Source organism: Oncorhynchus clarkii, chromosome 33, assembly GCF_045791955.1.
Source record: "Oncorhynchus clarkii lewisi isolate Uvic-CL-2024 chromosome 33, UVic_Ocla_1.0, whole genome shotgun sequence".
Classification (NCBI taxonomy): Eukaryota; Metazoa; Chordata; class Actinopteri; order Salmoniformes; family Salmonidae; genus Oncorhynchus; species Oncorhynchus clarkii.
Window position 1 is genome coordinate 8926794 of NC_092179.1, and position 18319 is coordinate 8945112.

Consider the following 18319-nt stretch of genomic DNA (forward strand, 5'->3'; position numbering starts at 1 on the left):
ACAATGCATACAGTATCAAAATATGAAATATACAGAAGTCGTTCATTGAGAATGTTGAATACAGAGAATCTTCTCTGTATATGACAGATAAGGGATTATTTCGACCTTCGCAAAATGGCCGCTTTTAAAGACTGCTTCTAGTAAAAATAAATTTCACAGAAAAAAAAAAATCCCACTGTGAAGAACAGGAAGTAGCTTGGAAAACCGTCATTTGTTGACACGTCGTATTCCCGAATGTGAGTTTACTTTAAAGTTATGACATTGCACATCCTGATTATATTAGTGTAATTTTGATTGTACATTGGTGTATCGAACTGGTTGTTGCAAATTGTATGCTGTCGAGGAGGGCGAGAGAGAGGTCTTTCGCGAAGACCATTCCAGATTGTTGTGTAGTTTAGCATAGCTAATGTTAGCTTTTGAATAATACATTATTATTATTTGCAACTAGTCTGCCCATGTCGGTTGAAATATTTCTTGTAAAGTAAACAGACCAGTAGACAACACGAACACAGAGTGCTTCAGAAAGAATTCATACCACTTGACTTAGTACACATTTGTTACAGCCTGAATTCAAAATGTATTAAATAAAAATAATAGTTACCCATGTTTTTTAGAAAATTTGAGCACATTTATTGAAAATGAAATATAGACATCGCTCATTTACATGACATCGCCCTTTGCATGACACTCCAAATTGACATCAGGTACATCCAATTACCTTTGAACATCCTTGAGATGTCGCCTGCAACTTGATTGGAGACCACCTGTGGCCAATTCAATTGTTTGGATATGATTTAGAAAGAAACATACCTGCCTAATATAAGGCCCCACAGTTAACATTGCATGTCAGAGCAGAAACTATACCACAAAGTCCAAGGAACTGTCTGTAGATCTCAGAGATAGAATTGTCATGAGACATATATCTGGGGAAGGGTATAGAACCATTTCTAGAGTGTTGAAAGTTTCCAAGAGCACAGGGATCTCCATCATTGGGGAAATGGACAAGAATATGGGAACAACCCAGACTGCCTAGAGCTGGCCGTGCAACAAAACTGAGCAACCGGGTAAGAAAGACCATGATCTAGGTCTAAGAGGTGACCAAGTACCCAATGACCACTCTGACAGAACTACGTAGTTCCTTGACTGAGATGGGAGAACCTGCCAGAAGGACAACAGTCTCTGCAGCACTTCACCAATTGGGCGTTGGGCAAGACGGAAGCCACTCCTGAGAAAAAGGCACATGACAGAACGCCTGTTGTTTGCAAAAAAGTATGTGAAAGACACAGCTCATACGGCAAAAGATTCAGTCGTCTGCTGAGATACAAAGTTAACTCTTTGGCCTGAATGCAAAGTGCTGTGTCTGGAGAGAACCAGTCATAGCTCATCCATCACCTGTTGAGCCAAATACAGGAAAATCCTTGAAGAGAACCTGCTTCAGAATGCAACTGACATTAGACTGGGGGAGAATTCCATTCCAACAGGACAATGATGTCACGCATACAGCCAAAGCAACACTGGAATGGCTTCAGAACAATAATGTGAAAGTCCTCGAGTGGCCCAGACAAAGCCCAGACTTGAATCCCTGTGGAAATACTTGAAGACTGCTGTTCACGACCATTGACAGAGTTTGAGAAAATCTGCAAAGCAGAATGGGAGAAAATCCCCCAAATCCAGATGTGTAAAGCTGATAGACATACCCAAGACAACTTAAAGCTGTAATTGCCAACAAAGGTGTTTCTACAAACTATTGATTCTGGGGTGTGAATACTTATGTAAATTAGATGTCTATATTTTATTTTAAATATATTTGCAAACATTTCTAAACATTTTTCACTTTGTCTTCATGGGGGATCGTGTGGATGGGGGGGTGGGATTTAATCGATTTTACATTTGGGTTGAAACACAACAAAATGTGGAATAAGTCTAGGGGCATGACTACTTTCTGAATCCAGTGTATCTTTGGCACTAGCGTTAGCTTGCTACTGTTTTATGATGCTGTCTAACAATGGTTCCTCTTACTATATTCCATGCAGGGTTTTTGTTTGAGCCAGTAATCATGGATCCCAGTTGGAAGTCAAGCAACTGAAAATAAAACCAAAAACCCACTGAGCCATGGAGAAGTTTGGGATGAGCTTTGGGGGTGGCCCCAGCAAGAAGGAGCTTGTGGACACCATAGAGACTCAGAGAAAGCAGATGGTCCAGTATCAAACACGCTTCAAGGATGTGGTCAGGGCCTACAAGAGCCTGCTGAAGGAGAAGGAGGCTCTGGAAGCTAGTCTGAAGGTACTGACTGTCTCCCAGGAGGTCGACCTCAGCCAGCGTGGAGATGACGGCTCTGCCAGTGGCAGCCATTTGACCTCTGAATTACAAGATGATCACTGCTCCATGCACAGTGAGGACAGTCTGGACACAGCAGCCTCCGCCGACACTGCTACCAGCATTACCAGTGGGAGCACCAAGGGCGACCAGGCTGAAGAGGTGCAGGGTAGTAGCCCAGGAGAGATGGGGGCGACCGGGCCTGGAGGCCCCTCAGTGTCCCAGAGGTCTGAGGAGGCTAATGGGTCAGAGAGCGGTATCAGCTCCAGCAGTAGTGGAGGGTCTGAGGTTCAGCAGCACCTTACACCCCCACCCACCTTGTCTATGGAGGTTGACCGGAGGGTTCTTCAGCTGAAGACCCAGCTGACCACCCTGACCAGCTCCCTGGCCACGGTCACGCAGGAAAAGTCCAGGATGGAGGCCAACTTCCAGGCTGACAAGCGGAAGATCAAGCAGGACATGGATGAGCTCCAGGGGAGGCTGGAGGAGTCCAGGAGGCAACATGAAGCCGAGATCCATGCCTTGCATGAGCAGCTGGCGGAGAGCAAGGCTCGGGTTATAACCCAGCAACATGAGAGAGAGCAGGAGCAGGGTGACCACGCCCACATGCTCAGAGAGCTCCAGAAATTGCTGCAGGAGGAGAGAGGCCAGAGGCAGGATGCCGAGCTTCGGCTGGAGGACGCCAGGGTGGTCCTGCTGGAAGTCACACAGGCCGCAGATCGGGGGCACGATTATGAGGCCCGGCTAAAAGAGGTGACCCAGCAGAGGGAGGAGATGAGGAGGAGCCTGCAGACTGCGGAGGCGGAGAGGAACAAGCCAGACCCCCGGGTGGAGGAGCTGCAGAGGGAGCTGACTGCACTCAAGAACCACTTTCAGCAGCAGATGCAGCATGAGATCAGAAAGGTATGGTCATGATTAGGAAAGACTGTACAGTAAATCCATTTGAATTCAATCACATTTTAACAGTATTTAAACAACACTTTCCATGTATGTTTCCTCATGGAGTAGTGGTCAGAAAGGGACTCTTTGGCCCTGAATGCCAAAACATTCAGGAGATAAAGGTACTCAAAGTGACCCATTTTGCATACAGGCAATTCAATGGTAACGGAATTACGCTATGACTCTGATGTTCCACTTTAAAATGTATGCTAAACAAGACCGTTCATTTCCAAGTTTAACATTCCATGCAACTCGATGCACAAGGACTACTTTGAACAATTTACACAGAATTTCACAAAAACTGGAAGAACTGTGCGAAGTTTGGTAACAGAATTACAGTAAAATCTCCCAGCTGTATTTTTTTTATGCGACATTTTCCAAACACTGTTAAATATCTGCTCTGAATTAAGATTCAAAGATGTCTGCAGAAAGAATGGGGTGTCGTGCTATGATATAACACCTTTAGTTTACCAACAAAAAACGTTGTTTATTGAACCACAGTAGGTGAAGTGGATTTACAGTGCCTTGCGAAAGTATTCAGCCCCCTTGAACTTTGCGACCTTTTGCCACATTTCAGGCTTCAAACATAAAGATATAAAACTGTATTTTTTTGTGAAGAATCAACAACAAGTGGGACACAATCATGAAGTGGAATGACATTTATTGGATATTTCAAACTTTTTTAACAAATCAAAAACTGAAAAATTGGGCGTGCAAAATTATTCAGCCCCTTTACTTTCAGTGCAGCAAACGCTCTCCAGAAGTTCAGTGAGGATCTCTGAATGATCCAATGTTGACCTAAATGACTAATGATGATAAATACAATCCACCTGTGTGTAATCAAGTCTCCGTATAAATGCACCTGCACTGTGATAGTCTCAGAGGTCCGTTAAAAGCGCAGAGAGCATCATGAAGAACAAGGAACACACCAGGCAGGTCCGAGATACTGTTGTGAAGAAGTTTAAAGCCGGATTTGGATACAAAAAGATTTCCCAAGCTTTAAACATCCCAAGGAGCACTGTGCAAGCAATAATATTGAAGTGGAAGGAGTATCAGACCACTGCAAATCTACCAAGACCTGGCCGTCCCTCTAAACTTTCAGCTCATACAAGGAGAAGACTGATCAGAGATGCAGCCAAGAGGCCCATGATCACTCTGGATGAACTGCAGAGATCTACAGCTGAGGTGGGAGACTCTGTCCATAGGACAACAATCAGTCGTATATTGCACAAATCTGGCCTTTATGGAAGAGTGGCAAGAATAAAGCCATTTCTTAAAGATATCCATAAAAAGTGTTGTTTAAAGTTTGCCACAAGCCACCTGGGAGACACACCAAACATGTGGAAGAAGGTGCTCTGGTCAGATGAAACCAAAATTGAACTTTTTGGCAAAAATGCAAAACGTTATGTTTGGTGTAAAAGCAACACAGCTGAACACACCATCCCCACTGTCAAACATGGTGGTGGCAGCATCATGGTTTGGGCCTGCTTTTCTTCAGCAGGGACAGGGAAGATGGTTAAAATTGATGGGAAGATGGATGGAGCCAAATACAGGACCATTCTGGAAGAAAACCTGATGGAGTCTGCAAAAGACCTGAGACTGGGACGGAGATTTGTCTTCCAACAAGACAATGATCCAAAACATAAAGCAAAATCTACAATGGAATGGTTCAAAAATAAACATATCCAGGTGTTAGAATGGCCAAGTCAAAGTCCAGACCTGAATCCAATCGAGAATCTGTGGAAAGACCTGAAAACTGCTGTTCACAAGTGCTCTCCATCCAACCTCACTGAGCTCGAGCTGTTTTGCAAGGAGGAATGGGAAAAAATGTCAGTCTCTCGATGTGCAAAACTGATAGAGACATACCCCAAGCGACTTACAGCTGTAATCGCAGCAAAAGGTGGCGCTACAAAGTATTAACTTGAGGGGGCTGAATAATTTTGCACGCCCAATATTTCAGTTTTTGATTTGTTAAAAAAGTTTGAAATATCCAATAAATGTCGTTCCACTTCATGATTGTGTCCCACTTGTTGTTGATTCTTCACAAAAAAATACAGTTTTATATCTTTATGTTTGAAGCCTGAAATGTGGCAAAAGGTCGCAAAGTTCAAGGGGGCCGAATACTTTCACCAGGCACTGTACACCGGTCCCTGATCTATACAATCCAGAAATGCATAATTATGGGTATGAATATCATTATTTTCCTGGTGATGTATCCTGAATAGATACACGAATGTGAACATGCATAATATCTTTCTTTTGCACATTTGGGTATTCTACACACTGGCTATTATTATATTGAGCTCTGCCCCCAAACAAGACTGCATTTGGTTGGTCTTTACCCGACCAAATCTGAACCAATCATAGTCGTATGTTTGGACATCACAGTAGAGTTCAGTACAGTACAATGAAGTACATAATACTGTTCTTTACTGTACTGTGTGCTCTTCTGTACTGTCCAAACTTGTGAAACAGAAGTCTATGATTGGTTCAGATTTGGTCTGGCCTGGGCGGACTGACCAAATTTCAACAACTTTTCAACGTCTGTGGACATCTGGTGCTCAGTGGTCGGTGCTCAGTGGGCGAGGATGCTTTTTACAGTAAATGGAAAGGGGGCAGGTGTCAAGAGTCGGGAGATTGTAGCCAATTCAATTGCAGTAATTCTGATAGATTTTTCAGTAATTCCATTACCGATTTGGTAAAAGAATAACGAGTTTGAATCACTTAATAATTCATTAACAAACTGATATCAGTAAAAACCTAATTGGTACCTAATTGGTAGGTCTACCTTGTTAGTTCTGTAAACTTTCATTATCCTCCCCCATGAGGGAGAGAAATTTGAAAAATATCTTAATATCAGAATTACAATGCACAAGGCAATGTTTATTAAATTTACAGAAGATAATGCTTATTACATTTACAGGAGGCAAATTTATCCAAAATGAAATGTTTATATTAGTTGGCAGCGGTCTTTACTTCAACATTATTGTGTTTTAAGACTTTTTCTAGTAGATTTTGTCTGACTCCTTTTCCATTTGTTTGACTAGATATCAAAGCCTTTGCTTATTCCTAATTTGTAGGGTGGAAAATGGTTGAAAAATGTAATTTCACAGAAATCTGGGGGAGCCAGTTGGAAGCTGGGGATGATTAGGTGGCCATGATGGTATGCGGGCCAGATGGGGAATTTGGCCACAACACCGGGGTTAACACCCCTACTATTACGATCAGTGCTATGGGATCTTTATTGAGTCAGGACACCCTTTTTAACGTCCCATCTGAAAGACGGCACTTCACATGTTGTTGCTCGTGTCTATTTAAAGATGGAAATACCCATACCATTAGACATCCACGTCTTCATCACAGTAAAACATTCAGTTTGATATCATTTCAAAGCTTCCAAACAGGGTTGTTAAACTTCAATCATTTCTTTAAATGATCTAATTAACTTTCAACATCAGTTATCTAAAAACGTGTACTCTGATTTTATATATTTTTTTTATTTTTTAGATTTGTAGCTTAGACCCTACTTTACATCAGCTGAGGTGTTTGTGTTGTGCCTGCCATCGGTTGAGACACAACATGCTCTTGAATACAGGTTGGGGGCCAATCATAAATGTAATTCATAGAATGGACCTATCCCTTCAGACCACTGCAATTTAGCTGGTACACCATTTCAATTGAACTAATTACTACCACAAAGCTGGCCGCCTGTCCACCCACCCTCGAATGTCAATTTAAATGTCTATTCTATTATCTATACTTATATGATTTCAATAGATTTCCTATGGAGGATTGAAAGTTTAATTTAAAACCAATATTCCCATTCAAGTCAACATTCTCTGATGTGTGGACCCCCAACCATCTTTGGGTATCATTTGAAAGTTGACATATACATTTTATTCCCATTTTAGTACATTTTTCAGCCAAAACTTGACACCCACCCTGTATTAAAGAGCATGTTGTCTCAACCGATGGCGGGCAAAACGCAAAAACCTTAGATTATGTAAATTAGGGTCTAAGCTACAACGTATGCAAATATGAAAAAATATCTGAGTTTATGCATAATTATATAATTAACGTTTCAGGAGAAATATATATATTTATTAGAAAAATGCTTTTAAAAATCCTCCAAGAAATTATGAAATAGTTTTGACAACCCTGTTTTTAAGCTTTTAAATGATATGAATCGCGACAGTTTATTTTCCAGTGATGAAAACATGGATGTCTCGGGTTATGCAAAATAGGTCAACTTTGAGCAACTATATCAACTATATCTCTTGACTATTTTGGCTTTCAAAACATCACTTTCTGAGCACTTTCATAATGGGTAAATATGTATGAAATGTTTCCTTCAAATCAAAAGGGGTGCTGTCAGAAAGTGATTGAGTTCAAATGGATTCACCCGGCATCCTGTATTAAGGTGAATGACTTGAACATATAAAATATTCGATGATCTGTATTTTAACAATGTATTCAACAACCTTTGACCTCTTGTATTAGAAATATCTTGATCAAATATAAATGCCATGGCAGAGAATAACATGGCATTATAAGGACACTTGCTTTTCAGGGAAAGGAAGAAACACAATACATGAACTGTAGTCTTCCATTGTCTATTTATGTCTCATGGCTGTCATGTGCCTGTCTTTTCTCTATCTGCAGGTGTCGCAGGCAGAGGTGCGTCTACAGGAGCAATCCCAGCTGGAGGAGGGCCGTGTGGCCAGCCTGGAGTTGCGGGTGTCTGAGCTGTCAGAGCTGCTTGGGGCCTGCGAGAAGGCCCGGCAGAGGGACCAGCAGAACGCCCACCGGCTGAGAGAGCGCATCCTGCAGCTGGACACGGAGAACAAGACCCTGGCCATTGCCGCTTCCACCCGGGGCTCCCCGCTGGACCTCAGCATGGACGAGGCCAGCCTGGATGTGAATGTGCTGAAGGAGCGCCTGGAGAAGGTGAAGAGGCTTCTTCTGCTAGCCACACAGAAGAGCCATCCAGAGCAGACCATGGAGATAGAGAAGCTGGCTGAGATGGAGGGGCGGCTGGGTCAGGGGACGGGCAGTGGGGGGGAGTCGTCAGACGGGGAGAAGGCCTCTGCGCTGTACTACCAGCAGGAACTGCGGCAGCTGAAGGAGGAGTTTGAGCGCTACAAGGTGCGGGCGCAGGTGGTGCTGAAGAACAAGAACGCTAAAGACTGTAGCCTGGCCAAAGAGCTGGAGGAGGCCCGTGACCAGCTGGCTGAGCTCAAGGAGAAGTACATCAACCTGCGTATCCATGACGACAAGGCGGAGGCCAAGCACTGCCGGGAGCTGGAGGAGTGTCAGCAGGGGATAGGGATGCTGCAGCAGGGTCATAAACAGGAGCTTGACCAGGCTGAGGCCCAATACAGAGAGAGCCTCCTCAGGCTGGAGGGAGAACTGCACCGGCAGAGGGACCGCACTATGGCCCTGCTGCAAGAGAAGGACCAGGAGCTGGAGAAGCTAAAGTCTATCGGCTACAGTCTTGCTGGTTACAGAGGCCACCACAGTGACGAAGGAGACACAGGGGCGGACTTCAGAGCGACTGCGGACGTCGGCAGGAGTAAAAACGCCAACAACATAGACGACCCGGCGCAGGAGGAGAGTGACATCATCACCCAGGCGTTGCGGCTGGCGGGGCCCAACGAGCCCACGCTCCTCCTGTACGCCGAGCAGCTGGCGAGAAAGGAGGTGGAGATCGGCTCACTGCGGCGGCAGAAGCATCGGCTGGAGGAGGACGTGCACCAGCTGCAGGGGAGGCTGATCGCCAACGGGGAGCGTTACGACGAGGAGGTGGCTGAGCTCCGCGGCCAGCTAGACAAACGGCACAGGGACCAGGGCAGGGAGGGGGCCAACCTGGAGTACCTCAAGAACGTAATCTACAAGTTCCTCACCCTTCAGGACACTAGGGGGCGTCAGCAGACCCTCACAGCCATACTGACCATCCTGCACTTCAGCCCTCAGGAGAAGCAGGCGGTGGTCAAACAGCACCAGAACCAGGCGTGGTGGACGGCAGGGATGAGGCGATGAGTTCAGCTCCTCACTCTGCAAATAATGAGAACTCATTTGAAACATTCCTCGGACAGTCAACAAGTGTGTGTTTAGTTTTCCTGACTGAAGTCTATTTATTTTGGTGTGTTGTTTTCCCAGGATTCTGGTGTGGTGTCAAATGAAATGGCAACCAACATTTGAGCTTTGACGCTGTTGATTACATTTTATTTTCCTCCAGACTTTATTCAAAAGGATTGCTTTATGTGTGAAAGCACACAACATTGGATTTCGCAATCTAATGAGTGGCTCTAGAAGTGTGGGTTTGTATTTGTCACTATGTGAAGCAGCATGTTTGGTTGTTTTGATTCTTTGATAAGATCGAATCATAGCATGAGGCTCACATCTCTGTTTCCAGAGTTTCTGTCAAAAGGTAACCAAATATTGACTGTTCTTACAGAGGGATAAGGACAGAACCTAACTTATTGACAACCTCAGTCTTTATCACCTGTGTGAGAGTTGTTTTTCTCATTACAACACTGATTATCTCCTGGGTTGTCCATCTCGGTCAAGGGACGTGCGCCACAGGAAGTAGGATCCTATCTAACACAGGTCCCAAAAAATGTGTCTGAGTTTCCTCATCTGCCTTTGTTCACTAGTGATCTCCTGCTTCTATTTGAATATTTAAACTATACCTCTGCATATATTGAAAATGCATTTTCGATTGATCTTGATGAGATAGGTTGCGTTTACACCGGCAACCCAATTTTGATATCTTTCTACAAGTATTTTTTTTGACCAGTCAGATCAGATATTTTACTAATAATTGGGATGTCTGTGTAAGCACAGCCATAATGACGTTAAAGGCAAGATTCCCTGTTCAAGCAGGCAGAAATACAGCCGGGTATGATGAGTTTTGCATCTTATTGAAATAAAACCAATTAGTGGAAAAAAAATTGTAAAACTCTACATACCGACTGTATTTATTTCTGTCTGCTTGAAGGTCGAAATGCTCCGATAAACATGAAATGACCCTGGGAATCGATAGAACGTTGCTCAGAGATGCACAAATATGATAACATCTAAATGGGTAACTTTAAATCTTTCCTTTTTAATATTGAGCTACTATCAGTTTTAAAGGGATTATTCAGGATTTGGGCAATGAAGCCCCTTTATCTACTTCTCTGAACTCATGGAATCCATTTTTATGTTTCTGTCTGCAGTTTGAAGGAAGTTGCTAACTAGCGTTAGCGCAATGACAGACTTCCAGTCATCGCGCTAACACTAGTTAGCATTGGCTCGCTGAGCTAACTTCCTAAATGAAGTAATAAAAATGGTATCCGTTCATCTGACTCTGGGGAAGTAGACAAAGGGCTTCATTGCCAAAATCTCGAAGTATCCCTTTAATGCTAGATGTGTTGTACATAATTGTATGATAAAAAAACAGAATACTTTGGTTGGTAATTACAGTATTTTCTAGTATACAGTTGTGTGGATAATACAATGTTTATTGATGAAATGCATATTTTTGATTCCCTCAACATGAAAATGAAACTTTTTTTCTCAGAGATTCTCTAAACGTGTGGGTGCATGGATGTATCACAGCCTCTGAGTTATCTTTTAGCACAGTTTCCAACTTTTATTTGTAACACTAACAGTATATTTGCATCAGAAACCATAAACTTTTATTTATATACAAAAAAACTTATTACAAATAAGTAAACACCAGGATCCAAATAGATCAGTATTATCAATACTCATCTGCAAACTGCAGTTTACTGCTTCCCTAGTGACCAAATGCCTTTACAGTACTTCACAAAACAAACTTAAGTACCACATATACTGTACCTATTTGAGAAATAATAGGGCTGCCTTTACAAAGGCAGCTCAATTCTGATCTTTTTCCACTAATTGGTCTTTTGACCAATCATATCTTTTGATCTGATTGATCAAAAGACCAATTAGTTCAATGATCATAATTGGACTGCCTATGTAAAACGCAGGCCTTGTAGACAGACAAAAGGGAGTGAGGTAGAAGCCCTGATCAGCTGCATTTGTTTTACATTCACTGTTAACCTGCAATGTAATGAGTGGTTGTAGTTTAGGAAAGATGTTAGCTGATGGATGAATATCTAAGCAGAATTAGCTTGGAGCTGGTGTGGCTTTGGCTAGGACTGGCACTGTCAACCTTGTAAAAAAACAACAACCTGCACATACCCACAAGATAATGTACTACATGTTTTTTATGCACTCATTGACCACTATAACGTTAAATAAATAAGCTCAGTTTCAGCCATATGTCTACTGTGCACCAAGTACACTACATGGCCAAAAGTATCCGGACACCTGCTCGTCGAACATCTCATTCCAAAATCACGGCCATTAATATGGAGTTGGTGCCTCCTTTGCTGCTATAACAGCCTCCACTCTTCAGTGAAGGCTTTCCACTAGATGTTGGAAAAGGGACTTGCTTCCACTCAGCCACAAGAGCATTAGTGAGGTCGGGCACTGATGTTGGGCGATTAGGCCTGGCTCGCAGTCGGCGTTCAAATTCATCCCAAAGGTGTTAGATGGGGTTGAGGTCAGGGCTCTGTGCAGGCCAGTGAAGTTATTCCACACTGATTCCGACAAACCATTTCTGTATGGACCTCGCTTGTGCACGGGGATATTGTCATATCGAAACAGGAAAGGGCCTTCCCCAAACTGTTGCCACAAAGTTGGAAGCACAGAATCGTCTAGAATGTCATTGTATGCCATAGCATTAAGATTTCCTTTCACTGGAACTAAGGGGCCAACCTGAACCATGAAAAACAGCCCCAGACCATTATTACTCCTCCACCAAATTTTACAGTTGGCTCTATGCATTGGAGTGGGTAGTGTTCTCCTGGCATCTGCCAAACCCATATTCATCCGCCCGACTGCCAGATGGGGAAGCGAACAGCCACATCACTCTAGAGAACATGTTTCCACTGCTCCCGAGTCCAATGACGGTGAGCTTTACACCTCTCCAGCCGACACTTGGCATTGCGCATGGTGATCTTATGCTTGTGTGTGGCTGTTCGGCCATGGAAACCCATTTCATGAAGTTCCAGATGAACAGTTCTTGTGCTGACGTTGCTTCCAGAGGCAGTTTGGAACTCGATAGTGAGGGTTGCAACAAAGGACAGATGATTTCTACACGATTCAATACGGGGGGGGGGGGGGGGGCTACTACTTTGCGGCTGAGCCGTTATTGCTCCTAGACGTTTCCACTTCACAATAACAGCACAGTTGACCGGGGCAGCTCTAGCATGGCAGAAATTTGACAAACTAACTTGTTGGAAAGGTGGCATCCTATGATGGGGCCACGTTGAAAGTCACGGAGCTCTTCAGTACGGGCCATTTTACTGCCAATGTTTGTCGAAGGAGATTGCATGGCTGTGTGCTCGGTTTTATATACCTATCAGCAATGAGTGTGGCTGAAACAGCCAAATCCACTAATTTGAAAGGGTGTCCACATACTTTTATACATACACACAAATCTAAACTGAAATCTGCAATCTAAGCTTTCGTAACCTGGATATTTAGAGGTGTTTCAATGTAGTGTGATTTGTTTGTGCTTGACCAATATAAAATACTGAGATTGATGAAAGACTCAAAATGTAGTCACTTAGATGTAATTCACCCCTTTTATGGGTTTAATGACAAATAAATAAAAATGTAAAAGGTGCATATGCTAGTTATATTTTACGCTAACAACTATGCATGTTACATCTAAATATCTGGATTAGAGCAAAAGGCTATACTCACATGTCCCTCTTCCCAGGTATATGCTTCAATCCCTCTAGCAACAATCACGATACTTAGTGAAGGCATAATCTCATGAAGCCTACCTTTCAACTACTCTCTATTCCCCTTGACCTAATGTTACTGTCATGATGAAACAGCTACGTTTCTTATATTACCTACACTTCTAGTTATAAATCTTCCATTATCTTACTCAGAGGGGGTAGTGGTTTGGGTGATGGCAATAATTTTAGTTTCAGCTCGTTATTAAAAAGACGTCAAACAAAACACTATTCAGTATATATATATATATATATTCAGAAGTGCGTCAGTGTTAGCGTCAGTATCTGTGTAGTACAGTCTGCAGGTCCTCTGGTAGAGAGCTGATGACAGTCTGGAGGTATCCCTCTAGTTTCTCCAGCACCCCTTCTTTCACCGGGAGCTGCTGCTTTCCAGCCTTCATCTGGAGTGGGGGACACAGACAGAGACTAGAGTAGGCAATGGTTTGCGGCACAGAATTCATTTCCCAACACTAAATACAGAATGTTACAAATGGCACCCGTTGAGGTGAGTGTAATGGACATATTGATGGGTTTTACTGACCAGTTTCTCTCTCAGTTTCAGAACCAGGTCCACGATCTCCACCTCTGACTTGTCTTTGGTCCAACCCAGCAGGTCCTGGGCGAGCAGACCATTAACAAAACATTAAACTAATCAACTCTTATGGGTAGGGAAAGGACTCCTAACTGAAGTGAAGTCAGTGGAGTCGTGTGGTTGAGTTTATTGGTCACATGATGCTCTGTAAGTAGAGTTAAACTAATGTCTTGAGGTGTGAGTGAAGAAGGCTGTGGGGTCAACTCACAGCATCACAGACGACCTCTAGGTGGAGACATTCTAGTTTCTGGGTCATCTCCCTGTGTCGCAGGCGATACCAGCCATCGAAGTTGGGGGACCTGAAAAATTTCCTACAAGGCCATACATTGAAGTGCAATGCATTTATGGATGATTTGTTTAGAAAAACATATGCCACAACAAGATACAATAGTTAGAAATGACAGATGAGGTGGCAGGTGAACATACCTGTACAGGCCCACCCAATCCCCTTTAAGCACAGAGGTGAGCTGAGGTCCAGCGTGCTCCAGAGTCCCCATGAACTCCTCCTGACTGAAGGGCCGGATCTGAGGAGGTGTCTGAAACACACACACACACACGTTATTACCATATTCAAACAGTATCACCATACTATAGAAACAGGTTTGTTATCAATATCACCCACTTTCCAAGGAGTCACAGACCTCTGCAGAGGCATCAGGCTGGCCAGGTAACGTTCCTGGGGGAGACAACCAGAGAGACAGGTGGGACACACAGCAGGACAGACAGACAGTCTATATAGGGGTGGGATGTTAGTGTGATAGGGAAAGCAGTCCCCTCACCAGTGGGATGATGAAGCTCTGGGTGAGTTCTAACAGATGTCTCCTCAAGATGGCGCTCTGCACCTCAGACGGCCTCTTCCTCTGGATCCCTTTTAGGAGTCTTTTGATGAGGGACTTGTCTTTTTGAAGGAACATTTTATGTGCTGTGTAGATACCTACAGGTAGGGAGAACATGTTTTTACACACTAATAACTCACTCTCTCAAACCATGTTGGCTCCATACCTCCAGATGTTTTACCTGGTTTAGTGTCCAGTGTTTTCAGCTTGGCTAGTTTCTTCACCTTCACCTGCTTGGGCAGATCACCTGACATCTTGAGTTCTCCAAGGCGTATAATGTGGGGCCAGGACTGGAAGGTCTTTATGAAGAAGGGATTAGTGACTCCCAGAATCACATTGGGACTGGAGAGATAAAGGGAGCAGGGTGAGTTGCCCCCCAGGTATGATAGTGTATAAACAGTGTTTAGAGTAAGCCCTACTCACGGTGCCTGTGTCCTAGTGGTATACTCTTTAAACTCAGTGTCGTGTATGGTGAAGTAGGGCCTGTAATCACAGCAATACCGCAGTGGCGCAATCGAGCTGTAGGATGGGAGAAATAAGAATTTCATTTTACAAACTCCCCGAATTACATTGAGTCACGTTACACACACACGAGACGCTAAATGTCATACATCATATGGCATATTTCATGCATTTTCTGTTTACCTCACTAGGGCCAGCACGGTTTCCGAGGAGACAGTGGGAGAGGGTGCCATGACGACCACAGGCTCCCCGAGCAGCATGAGTTCCCAGAGCATCTGCAGGTGGATCAGGAAGGACTGGAAACACCTGGACAGGTCAGAGGGCAAAGATCAGTTCATAAACGATGGATGCTGCTTTCACTAATACAATGCATCCTCAAATTAAACTGAAAATACAGCTTAAAGTTCAAGCCATGTAATTTACATAAACACAAACAGATACATAACTATTTACAGTATATGAAGTTTAGATTTTCACTTACTTGAACAGGTCAAGCTCATGTATGGTCGGTAGCATCATAGGGGCTGGTAGAAGATTCTGATATAACAGAAACATACTTTTTTTTTTAGATGAACAGTCCTCCAGCGATACCAATCAACTAACATCAACTTTACTAACATCATGGAGAAGTCATATTTTTATGGGCATGTGGCCCATTACATAGAAAGCTACACCAACCTCCTTTTGTGCCTGTTTCTCCGGGCTTCCCCCTGGTTTGTCGTTTTTGGATGGGATCCTGACCTGCATGACCACGCCCATCACAGGCAGGTTGAGTGTCAGCCCTGGCACCGGAGATTGCCATTGGTCAATCTCGTTGCACACTGCATGGTGGGAGAGTGAGAAAGAAAAGGTTAGGAATGTAGAGTCCAGGCTGTACATTAGAGCCCTAGGTAACTATAATGGGAGATTAATTAGAAATAAGATAGACTGGGAAGGGAAAAAAAAGACAAGAAGTTATATCTCCCCACCTGCTTCAAGGCAAGGCTCCAACTTCTCAAAATACTCTGGAGCTATGATCTGCAGCAGGGACTGAAAGAGGTGGACATACGGTAGTCTGGACACCAGTACAAGAGACTAGAGAGAGATAGAGAGTGAAAGAGAAAAGGCAGGAAAGAGAATGAAAGAGAAAACCAAATGTGAATACATTGTGGTTCTGATGACGAATCAGATCTGTAACCTAAGCTTCTCACCTTCTGAAAGTAGCCTCTTTTGACAGCGGCGTCCTTGACTTGTCTGAAGTAGACATAGCCATAGAAATGGGCCAGCTCTCGCTGAGGGAGAAAAGGAAAGATGAGAATAGTCAAGCTATTGCAATGACAGACAATTAGTGGTGGCTGACATTATATTCCACTCCAGTCACTGATTTAAGATTAGCTGTCCCTACCAAAGAACCAACCATAACCCTAAAAGGTAAGCAACCAAACTGTCCCTGGCCTGGACCACTTATTCAGTCAGGCTGATGACAGACGCCCAATCCCAAATCACCCCCTAAGACTAAACCCTACACACTTGTGGCAATGTGAGAGGATTTGGTTGATGTAAGCAATATGGTGAAACTTTCACCTAGCCTATCAGAGTGTATTACCCTATTGCTTACACCTGTCAAATCTAATCAGATCTCCAAAAGTGTGATTTGGGATTGGGCCAGACCGAGGGCTCACCTGTAGTGTGACAGGTGCGTCTCTGCTGTAGGCGTCCTCCTCACCGAACCAGGAGCCCCTGCGGCCCACAGACTGACGCAGTCTGAAGCTGAACTGGGTGTCTCCAAGGCATCCTGGGAAACACATCTCACAGGTCATGTGACTGATATAGATTTTTGGCCCAATCCCAAATCGACCCAACACGTGGAGATCTGAGTGGATTTGACAGTGTAAGCAATTTGGCAGGGATCATCAACTTGATTCAGCCGCGGGCTGATCTTTTCTTGAGCAGATGCTCAGAGGGACGGAACATAATTCCAAATCATTTGTAGACTGCAAATTGACCGCACGTAGCCCAAACAGATATAATATTTGACTAAAACCGAATAATTTCAAACCTTGCTTACATTTGTATACGATCACATGTATCTCTCTACTATGTGTGGGAATACTTTGGAACAGATTTCCAAAGTTAAAGTCACTTGGAGCTAATTTGCTAGTGTTTTTAACAGTCTTTTGTGTCCAGCAATTAAAATAAAAACATTTTTAAACTATTTTTGTTTTTGCTCAGAAAACTTTGGGGGCCAAATAAAATGCACTGTGGGCAAAATTCGGCTCGCAGGCCGCCAGTTGGGGAACCCTGCAATATGGTAATAGTTCCAACTTCTGATAGGATCGGTGGAAGTTTCACCATATTGCTAAAAGCCATCAAATCATGTCAGATCTCCACAAGTGCTTGGGGTCCTGGATCGATTTGGGGTTGTGCCTATGACCATAATGTATTTTGTGATGATAGTTTGTGTCATCTAATACACTAACCTGAGTAAGAGTCAGGGAAGGACAGGTAGCAAATGCTAGTTTTCTGGAGTTTAAAGGAGAGGAAGCACAATCAAGGACATACACAATTATTGCAACTAGCTTGTTATGTATGGGGGGGGAAATCATAAAAAGAGCATACACTAATTTCCTACCTCCTTCTCAGTTAGTTTCACATCGTGTGGGTACACAAGCTGGAATAGAGGAGAAAGTGCCAAAATGTCATGTCACTATTCCACACATGCGCCGGCAGGCCAAATTATGAAACACATGAGAGGTTGATGTGGGCCAGGTTACTTGGATCATGTTGATTTCTTTCTGCAAGCAAACAAGACTTTGTACACAGGAACATTAGCACGCTAGCTAGCTAGATCGGATGTCAACAACACCTGCTACAGTACAGTTCATTGCAACCCCACAATACCTCTATGGCTTGGCCGAGCTCGAGGTCGAAGGTAACGACGCAGACACACTCCAGCCACGACGAGAAACGGGCCCATGGCAAACTCGATTCTGTATTCTCTGCCGCATTCGCCGACTCAACAAGACGCGATTCGGAGCTGTCTAAAGGGTCCATTACGACTCAGTGGTCCATTTCCTCATTGCCCTTAATTATTGTGCTGCCCTGTTGGCTATTTGCTTCGCTCTCCGGTGAGAAGGGCTTGAAGTGACAGCTGAATCCCCCCGTCCTGTATTAACAGATAGTTGTTCTGATAAAAGCTAAAAAATATATATATTAAAAAAAAACAAGTGAAATACAAAGACTGCTTTGAAATCTACATCACTTTTCATATGATTCAAATGTTTTCTCCACGACGTATTTATTAACGCAAATAAATAGATTGTTGAAAGGGAACGGAAATGTACCAGCTCATTCTGGTACATGTAGTGGTT

General features: G+C 43.6%; 3 protein-coding genes across 6 annotated transcripts in view; 2 read left to right on the top strand and 1 right to left on the bottom strand.

Annotated features, from left to right (window-relative positions):
• LOC139392792 (pyridine nucleotide-disulphide oxidoreductase domain 1) overlaps positions 1–18319 on the top strand; it is a 783634-nt gene that overhangs the window by 468489 nt on the left and 296826 nt on the right. The window lies entirely within an intron of this gene.
• Positions 187–10831, top strand: LOC139392787 (GRIP and coiled-coil domain containing 1). 2 transcript variants are annotated; one of them, XM_071141040.1, is made up of 3 exons: positions 187–236; positions 2034–3219; positions 7918–10831. In XM_071141040.1, the coding sequence occupies exons 2-3, from the start codon at positions 2113–2115 to the stop codon at positions 9292–9294; spliced, it is 2484 nt and encodes an 827-aa protein (XP_070997141.1). In that variant the 5' UTR covers positions 187–236; positions 2034–2112; the 3' UTR covers positions 9295–10831. The 2 variants fall into 2 exon arrangements, with proteins under 2 accessions (XP_070997141.1, XP_070997142.1); XM_071141041.1 differs by lacking the exon at positions 187–236 and adding an exon at positions 875–1064.
• LOC139392790 (DENN/MADD domain containing 6B) lies at positions 10743–18088 on the bottom strand. Of its 3 annotated transcripts, XR_011629730.1 has the most exons (19): positions 17850–18088; positions 17581–17619; positions 17429–17471; positions 16631–16743; positions 16160–16240; positions 15938–16043; positions 15648–15790; positions 15451–15506; positions 15153–15275; positions 14931–15026; positions 14689–14849; positions 14451–14605; positions 14294–14347; positions 14098–14207; positions 13880–13982; positions 13621–13695; positions 12464–13480; positions 10950–12048; positions 10869–10903 (listed from the first exon to the last, which is right to left on the bottom strand). XR_011629730.1 is itself a non-coding variant. In XM_071141044.1 (17 exons), the coding sequence occupies exons 1-17, from the start codon at positions 18000–18002 to the stop codon at positions 13358–13360; spliced, it is 1734 nt and encodes a 577-aa protein (XP_070997145.1). In that variant the 5' UTR covers positions 18003–18088; the 3' UTR covers positions 12463–13357. The 3 variants fall into 3 exon arrangements, 1 of the variants encoding a protein (XP_070997145.1); XR_011629729.1 differs by having other exon boundaries at positions 10743–12048; XM_071141044.1 differs by lacking the exons at positions 10869–10903; positions 10950–12048 and having other exon boundaries at positions 12463–13480.